Source organism: Dipodomys merriami, unplaced genomic scaffold (genome assembly GCF_024711535.1).
Source record: "Dipodomys merriami isolate MVZ:Mamm:240054 unplaced genomic scaffold, mDipMer1.0.p SCAF_26, whole genome shotgun sequence".
NCBI classification, from domain to species: domain Eukaryota; kingdom Metazoa; phylum Chordata; class Mammalia; order Rodentia; family Heteromyidae; genus Dipodomys; species Dipodomys merriami.
The window spans coordinates 8,351,676-8,361,056 of record NW_027204048.1 but is presented as its reverse complement, the minus strand read 5'-3'; the positions used below and the strand labels follow the sequence as shown (position 1 = coordinate 8,361,056).

Here is a 9,381-nt window from a genome sequence, read left to right as displayed (position 1 = left end):
CAGGAACTACTTTTTTTTTTTGTCGGCCGTGGGGCTTGAGCTCTGGGCCTGGGCGCTGTCCCTCAGCTCTTCAGCTCAAGGCGAGCGCTCTACCACTTGAGCTACAGCGCCACTTCCGGTTTTCTGGTGGTTTATTGGAGATAGGAGTCTCACGGTCTCTCCTGCCCGGGCTGGCTTTGAACCGCGATCCTCAGATCTCAGCCTCCTGAGTAGCTAGGATTACAGGCATGAGCCACCAGCGCCCGGCAGGAACTACTTTTTGTGTATTGATCAACAACATATGAAGATTAAAAACTCCACATTGATGAAAAATCCCATATTTTATAATGTCACACATAATTGAACATATCAAGAATCATGGAAACCACAGAGTTTTTTTCCCATTTGGCTGTCCCCTAACAAATGAAACTAATAGTTCTCCACATGCCTTAAACCATCATTATTGCATCTCTCTTTTTGTCAAATCATTTTTCACTTCCTGGTAAGCCAGTTTCTACTACTTCCTGTCTATATTGGTGATCAAAGTAGCAGTATCAGATATCAAGTTTTAGGGGTAAGGCCTGAAACTGATGTCCAGTGTTCTGTCCTGCCAGGACACCAGGTTAAAATGGAAGGGCCTCAGTTAGCCCAACCACAGTTCTCTTTCCTATTTTCTTCCTGTAGATAAAGTCCTCCAGCCAAACAACCTTTCTTATCAAGAGAACCAGGCACCCTCCTGCTTATCTCAGAGTAGTAAGTTTTAATTTTTTTCCTAGCACACAGAATTAGTTGCAAGAAGCCAATAAACATTGTCTCATGGCAACCAGGGGTCACCTCACACAACTTTCGCCACAAATCTTGCCGCACATAGTCCTTGTCTACCCTTCTCCCATCTGCCACCCCTGTCCACTTCATACAAGCTCTATGATTCCTGCACTGTAGTAAGTTCTTCTGTCTTCTCTGCCCACTTGTCACCTGTTTGAGCATCTGCATAAATCTGAAGGTGGAAATCCTTCCTCACCAACAGAATGATTAGGAGATGATTAAAATAGTCAAACTACTAAGATAAATCTGTCACTGTCTCCTCTTTTTCTAGAAGAAGAAATACAATCAGATTTTACTATTCCCAGGATTGGTCCATGTCCCATCCCAAGGAAGAAATTGCCTAATTATCTCTTAAAATGAGGCTAGCTTTACACATTTCTTCTTTGTCAGGAAGCATAATTCTTGTTTCACCTCCTTAGTTGCATTTGGTGCTACCCATGAGTTGGATTGATCCTTGAATTAGGTATGCATCTCATCATTGCTCTAGTTCATATTTCCTCAATGATGGAAGATCTGGAGCATCTTTTCACATGTCGGTCACCTTGCACGTGATATGGTTTGACTCTCAAGTGTCCCCCAGTGTCATATATATATGTAAATATATAGACTAAATATTGATTATCTATTATAAATGTAAATATATTCATAGTATAGGAATTTACATATATATTTATATAAATATGTGTGTGTGTGTTGTGTGTGTGTGCATGCGTTAGTCCTGGAACTTTAACTCAGGGTTTGGGTGCCATCCCTGAGCTTCTTTTACTCAAAACTAGCTTTCAACCACTTGAGCCAGAGCTCCACTTCTGGCTTTTTGGGGGAGGTGGTAGTTTATTGGAGACAAGAGTCTCATGGACTTGCCTGCCTAGGCTGGCTTCAAGCCTTGAACTTCATATCTCAGACTCAAGCATAGCTAGAATGACAGGAGTGAGTCACCAGCACCTGACTTAGAGACTCATATATTCAAAAGTTTGGTTGCCAGCTGCTGGATTTGGGGAAGTGATGGCATCCCGAGGACTCACCTAGCCAATGGATTTATCCCTTGGTGGATTACTAATGTGAAGGCACTCCTGGGAGGAGGTGGTAGAAAGTAGAAGGTGGAATCTTCTAGGAGGAAGGAGACTGGAATGACTTGAATTTCTATCCACAGTGTGCAAATGCTCCTTTCCTTCCAAATTCTCACCACCATTTGCCATTTATTTTTCCTCTCTTAGGTTATAGGCATTCGAACAGATTTCCATAACAGCTGTACTAATTTATGTGATGACTACACTGTATCTGTATTTCTTCTCCTCCTGAATCTTCACCAACATTTATTGTTAGCTTTGTTGGTGACAACTGTTTTCACTTGAGTGAGACAGAATGTCACTGTATTTTCAATTTACATTTCATGGATGTATTTTTTGACCACCTGTACTTATTTTGAATTGTCTATTTAGAACATTTGCCCACTTGTTGATTGGATTATTTGTGCTTTTGGTGCTTAATTTTCTTTCTCTTTTTCTTTAGTTCGTTATATATTCTGGGTATTAGTCCCCTGACAGATGAGAAGCTCACAAAGATTTCTTCCGAGTCTGGAGCCTTTCTCTTCCATCTGGGAATTGTTTCCTTTGATGTGGAGAAGCCTTTCCCTCTGATGCACTGATACTATCAATTCTTGCTTTCATTTTTCTGAGCTGTTGGAGTCTTATTCAGAAAGTTGCCTATGCCTATTGCATTTTCAAGTTTAAAGCCTGGCCAAAAGATCAGGGACAGTTTCAGTCTTCCACATGTGGATATCCAGTTTTCCCAAGGCCTTTGAGAAACAGGCTCTCTCTTCTTCCACAATTAAAAAAATATGTCCAATCAACTGTATTTGTTTGATATTTATAGAACAATCTATCCTCACAAGATAGGCAACATATCCTTTTAGAGGGCACATGAAATATTCACCCAAATAGGTCATTTTCTGAACCATGATGGGGCTAGGGAACAAGAATTTAATGAATTAAAGGTTATTTTTCTTCATTTTTATTCTTGTTTGTTTGTTGGTACTGTAGTTTGAACTCAAGGCTTTATGTTAGCTAGGCAGGCATTTTACCACTGCATTATACCTCCAGCTCTTTTTGGCTGATTAGTTTTGAAACCTTACCTCGCTTCCTGACCAGACATCAATCTGAACCATGATCTGTCTTGTCAGAGCTGGGAACACACATGTACACCACTATGCCCAGCTGCTTCTGTAGAAATGGAGTTTGCTGGACTTTTGCTTATCTTTGGTGGAAACAGAGTCTTGGGGGACTTTTCTGCTCTATCCTCTTGTATTGCTTGGGTGACAGACACACACCATTGTGTCCAGTTATATACCACTTGTGCCATAACCCTAACCCCCTCTTCCCTTTTTTTTTTTTTGCTATGAATACCCACAGTGGTGTGAGGGGTTTTGGAGTTTTCAGCGGCAATGGCTACTGAGATCTTCCCAATCTCTTTATTCCCCCCCTCCCCGAAGTTATAGCTACAAGTATCCTTCTTGGTACCTTCTTCCAAGGTCTTCCTTCATGATGGTGGCATAAGCAATCCAGTGCATCTCCTTATGGACTAGCCATGGGCTTGTAGAAGAACTACCACTTAGAGGCCTGGGACAATAATGGTGCTGCTATCTGAGGCTCCAAAAATGGTATTGGTATGTGAAGCGTAGGTGCAAGTGAAGTAGATAGAGAGTTAAGAACAGACATACAGAAGGACAGAGTTGAAGTTTCAATGGTCCAGGATACAAATTAGTTCCATACAGCAAAGGGGCCAGCATCTCTGATATGTGGGTATTTGCAGGAGAGGGTATTTGGGTGGGGTTGTGGATCAGGGCACAAAACATTGAGGTTATGCAGCTAGGTCTCCATCTCTGGGGTTTCCAGGAAGGAATAAATACATGATGTGTGACATCCTTTTGAGAATGTGGTGTTTCCTGCTAGGGGGTGCATGGCTGATATCAATAACCTGTGGCCTTCTTCATGGCTCCTGCTGTTTTCAGGGGGAAGAGCTCATCTACCGTCCTCTCAGTGGAACCTCCCTTGTTCCACTGTGTTGCTACAAAGCCCTTAATGAGTACTTGAGATGTCTCTGGTCTATTTTGGTTTATGGAAAACTAGTTGTTTTATGTTTTTGTGTGGGGGAGAATGAAAGCTTGTGTTTCCTATTTAATCATTTTGCTGTGGTCATTCCCAAGAATATATCCTATAGATACAGGTTTAAAAAATATTACTGATGCTGGTATTTGAACTCAGGGCATTGTGTTTGCTAGACAAGGGCTCTAGATACTTGATTTTGCCCGGGCTGGCCTTTGACTACAGTCCTCCTTATTTCTATCTCCTAAACAGCTGGGATTGCAGACTTGTACCATTATGCCAAGCTTGTTTTTAAGGAAGGGTCTTGCTAGCACTTTTCCCATACCAGCCTCAAAACATGACCCTCCAAGCTCTGTTACTCATCTTCTTTCTACCATTGGAAGCATCTGAGTCACCTCCCTCTCTTCCTGAAGAATGTGGTTCCTTGATTCCTTTGTGTTTTTTTTTCCCCTAGACTTACCTGATTCTTCCTCTTCCGAATCAGAATATATTCTGAGGATAGCTCTCGTCTTCATAAATCACAAGCTCACCCCAAAGTCACCAGTAGGAAGGCTCAAGGAGATATTTTAAAAAATTAGCCTTGAGGGGAGAAATGCTGGAAACTGCTTTCAGAGAACTGGGCTTTCAGAAATGTGCCCAGTATTACTAACATCTTCTGTGGGAATTCACAAGGCCAAACCCAAGGGAACATTCCAGTCCTCTCACTAATAGGCACATCCAAGGCCAAGAAAGACTGTGTGTAACTAATGGCATTAACTAGATGTATTTTCTCAATCAAGAGTTTATTCCTCACCAGGTACCCATGGTTCATGCCTGTAATCCTAGCTACTCCGGAGGCTGAGGTCTGAGGAATGTGATTTGAAGCCAGTGGGGGCAGGGAAGTCTGTAAGGCGCTTATCTCCAATAAAAGACTCAGAAAAGGTGAGAAATGGTGCTGTGGTGCTGCTAGCCTTGAGTAAAAGAAGCTCAAGGACAGCACCCAGGCCCTGAGTTCAAGCCCCAGGACCAGAAAAAAAAGTTATTCCTGTCCAGGAATAGAGACATTTGTCTCTAGAATAGCAAATTTGAACATTTCTTTATCAAAATTGTTGAAACCTAAAAAAAAAAATGTATCATGAATTCCTGATAGCTCATATTCATTTCAGGAATATTAAATTGCTTGCAGATTATTTTTGCATTTGATTCTCTTTCTCTCTTGGTAGTGCTAAGATATAAACTTCGGGCCTATTTGCTAAGCAATCACACTACCACTGTGCACAGCCTTCTTTTTGTAATCCAAGTCTATTTTCCTATCCCCTCTTGTTTAAAAAAAATATTTTAGGGTCTGGGAAGGTGGCTCAGTGGTAGAGCGCTTGCCTTGCATGCCTGAGGCCCTGGGTTTGATTCCTTAGCACCACATAAGCAAAAAAGAAAAAAGCCGGAAGTGATGCTGTGGCTCAAGTGGTAGAGAGCTAGCCTTGAGCTGAAGAGCTGAGGGACAGCGCCCAGGCCCAGAGTTCAGCCCCCACGACCAGACCCCCTAAAAATATTTTAAATGCCAATCCTGGAGCTTGAGCTCAGGGCCTAAGCGCTATCCCTGAGCTTCTTTTTCTCAAGGCTAGTGCTCTACCACTTAAGCCACAGGTCCACTTCTGGCTTTTTTTTTTTTTAATTTTTTTTTTGGTTTGGTAGTGGGGCCTGAACTCTGGGCCTGGGCGCTATCCCTCAGCTCTTCAGCTCAAGGCTAGCGCTCTACCACTTGAGCCACAGCGCCACTTCCAGTTTTTTTCTTTTTGCTTATGTGGTGCTGAGGAATCGAACCCAGGGCCTCAGGCATGCAAGGCAAGCACTCTACCACTGAGCCACCTTTCCAGCCCCCACTTCTGGCTTTTTACGATAATTAAAGATAAAAGTCTCATGGACTTTCCTGCCCAAGCTGGATTTGAACCATGATTCCCATCCTCCTGAGTAGCTAGGATTACAGGTGTGAGCCACAGAGCCCGGCTCTCATCCTCTTCTAATCCATGTCCTTCTAATCCCTTCTTTCTTATCTCTTTGTCTTCATGGAGATCATCTATTTATCCTTCAAGACTTGACCCACGGTTCTCTATAATTATGATGCATCAGTTGATGTATTGTTAGCACCTCGAAGGTAGGAACCCCATCGTATTAGCCTCAGAGCTGGTCCTCTGGCTCCTTCCTTTGCCCTTCCCGTTCCCATCATGCTCTTCACAGACTTTTTGATCATTCAGGTCTCAGTTCAAATGTCACCTCTGCACAGAGACAGTCTTTGCAGACCTAGATAGAAAGCAGCCCTGCCTCATCTTCCCAATCATTCTATTTTATTTCCACTGAAGCATTTGCCACTGTCTCCATCTTTTATCATTTGCCCTCCTGCCCTCCCACCCCCCATTAGGACATAACTCCTCTGAGCAGGAGAATCAGGGAGCTTCTCTTCCTTCACAGATATGTCAGAGCCTACTATAGTATGTGACAGTAATAGGCCTGAATACGTATCTTGGGAATGAATGTATTAGGTAGGGTTTGCATCTGGAGGATAAATGGATAAATAGGAGTATTTTATGAGTGTCAGTCTGCCAATGAATCCACATAAACAAAGGCAGGCATCCTAACGACCCTTTCCTCCCTCTCTTGCAATGATGTTCTGAGTCATTGTTTGAATGTTGTTGGCTTTTCTCTCCAGAGCCATTTGTTTGCTGATGAAGCACACATGGAGGCCTAGCCTTTTCAAGTTGTTTTAGAGCACAGATACTAGAGCTAACCAAACTCTCCAGGTTCAATTCCAAGTTCTGCCTATGCATGACTTTGGGTGAGCCATTCAGCTCACCCCTCTGTGGCTGCTGTTCCTTTATGTGGAGACAGGACACAATTGAGAATTGGTTGTGATGTAAGAGGGGCAGTGGCAACAGAGAACGGCCAGCAGCAGGACATTTGCTGGACACTCTAGGAATTCAAAATGAGAAAATTTATTACGTTTTCACAAAGGTCATTATTACAAAAACGCACACAGAGGAACTCCGAAAGGTGTTTAGAGTGCCCACATGAATTTTGTGTTGCAAATTACAAATTTGAATTTGAAACGATTCAATAAAACTCAGCTTGCCTTTTAATATTTTAGTATAAAATTCGTTCTATCAAAATCTGGAGCACTGGAAAAAAAAAAGCCTGTAAAAACCATGATTCAAGCCAACATCTTGCTCATCCGTCGATGATGTGTGTACGCAGGGCTTCATTTGTCTATGAAGAAACTACTCTGGTCTCTCCTGGCCTTTTCGAGGCTGTCAAAAGTGATTATTCCCTTGGGAAGCTGCAACTTAGTCTTTTCTGTTTCCAGTATGTCTTCAGCTTCGCCTTAAAGAAAATACAGAGGACAAAGGGGTCATGATGTTCAGTGAGAAGAGTAATGGCCATGGCACTGTAGGGAAAAGCTATGACACTGTCTGGAGCCAGCTCCCCAAATGTACCTTCACCTACTTTCCTCAGGAGAAGTTACATAGCCCCCAGAGGAACACATATTGATCAATTCTTAAAATGCTTCCTGGACATCATCTTCCTGAGTACACTATTTACTTGCTTAATTCATTTTTTAGTAAAAATGTGTACGTATGCAAATTTATATACAAGTTGGTGTTTGTGTCTACAGATGTTTTATATATCGGCCAGATGAAGTTACTTAGCTTATCTATCTCCTAACACACATATCTTTTTGCTTGTTTTGGAGACAGGATCTGACCATGGTGTCGAGACTAGCCTGGAACTTACAATTCTCCTGCTTCAGGCTCCTGAATGCTGGTATTAAAAGTGTGTTCTACCACACTTGGCTGCATTTATCATTTAACTGTATTTCAAACCCAACAAGATAGGACATAGGTTTCAAATTATAAGAGCCATTTAACCATCTGATTATTTGTCTGGCATAAATCAGAATTAAAATGATTATAAAATCATAAATAATTAGGCAAGCTTTGATGAACAACTAAGATACAGTTCAACAAGATTTAGTTAAACAAAGTTTTATATTTTGGAGTCATGATTACTAACAAGACAAAAATAACCTAAAACCTTGCATTGCTGGAAATTTCCCAATGAATTCTAGAGCTGCATTTAAGCAGGAAATTCATACAACATACCTTAAAATTTGAAATGTCTAAACTATAGAGGTGTATAAAGTTAATTTGCAGATATAGAGAGTCTTCTGGAAAATAAACTTTCTTTCCTTTAGTAACAGGTGCAAGTGAGTGCAATACAAGGCAGTTGCAATTTCTCTTTTTTTATTGTGAAAATACTGAGCAGTTGCAATTTCTTATGTTTTTTTTTCTTTTTTGGTTGGTGTGGGGCTTGAACTCAGGACCTGGGTACTGTCCCTGAGCCTCTTTATGCCAAAGGCTAGCACTCTACCACTTGAGCCACAGAGCCACTTCCAGTTTTTGAGTGGTTAATTGGAGATAAAAGTCTCATGAGAACTTTTCTTCCCAGGCTGGCTTCAGAACTATGGTCCCCAGATCTCAGCCTCCTGAGTAGCCTCCTAAGTAACCTCCTCAGGTGTGAGCCACTAGCTGCTCTTATCATTTTTTTTAAAATAAGACATTCAGAATTCTAGTCTCCATATAAACATGACACCGGGTTGAGCTTGAATGAAATGAGTTCCTTTTTTTTTTTTTTTTGTCAGTTTCAGGGCTTGAAATCAGGGCCTGGTTGTTGTCCCTGAGCTTGTTTTTTGCTCAAAGCTAGTGCTCTACTACTATGAGTCACTGTACCACTTCCAGTTTTCTGGAGGTTAATTGGAGATAAGAGTATCATGGGCTTTCCTGCCCAGGCTGGCTTCAATCCTTGATCCTCAGATCTCAGTCTTCTGAGTAGCTAGGATTATAGGTGTGAGCCACCAGTGCCTGGCTGAGTGAGTTCTTATGCAAACGAGTTACATGAAACTGAGAAGATCATGGAAATGAGATTTAACCTTAGTGCACTAGTATGTACAGTCAGCTTCTGGGTTAAAATGGCCTTTATTCCGTTTTGAAACTCACAACACATTTCTCCCTAGGAATAATGGTATAAATCAGTTTTTAGATTCTTACAGAAAAAAACAACTGCTCAGCTCATTGTGCAGCTGTGTTCACTATGATACCAGCCATTCTCTGGACATTTTAATATACTGAAAGACCCCCTCCCCAACCAACCAGGCCCTGAGCCTCTTTGTAGGGGAACAGAGTTTTGTATCTAACCAAGCTATTTCTGGCTTCTGTAACATGCTTTGCTAAGAAAATTATATTACCCCCACACTCCCCCTTTGATAACTAACCTCACCAGTTAATCAACAAGCCCACACCCTACTAACTAATCCCACCCCGCAGTCAGCCCCCTGGTGTGAGCGAAGGACAGGCGCTGACAAAGGTCACTTCCTCATACCAAGGGCGGGAGACACACAACTCGGGGCATGTACACCGAGGGACCCCCTCGAACAGTGATTGGCCAAAAC

General features: G+C 42.0%; 1 protein-coding gene across 1 annotated transcript in view; it reads right to left on the bottom strand.

Annotated features, from left to right (window-relative positions):
• Positions 1-6,855: 6,855 nt before the first annotated feature.
• Plgrkt (plasminogen receptor with a C-terminal lysine) overlaps positions 6,856-9,381 on the bottom strand; it is a 34,818-nt gene continuing 32,292 nt past the window's right edge. Inside the window, exon 6 of the mRNA XM_070035651.1 lies at positions 6,856-7,256. Within this exon, the coding sequence (XP_069891752.1) occupies positions 7,135-7,256 (122 nt within the window). The 3' untranslated portion in view covers positions 6,856-7,134. The remainder of the gene's footprint in view (positions 7,257-9,381) is intronic.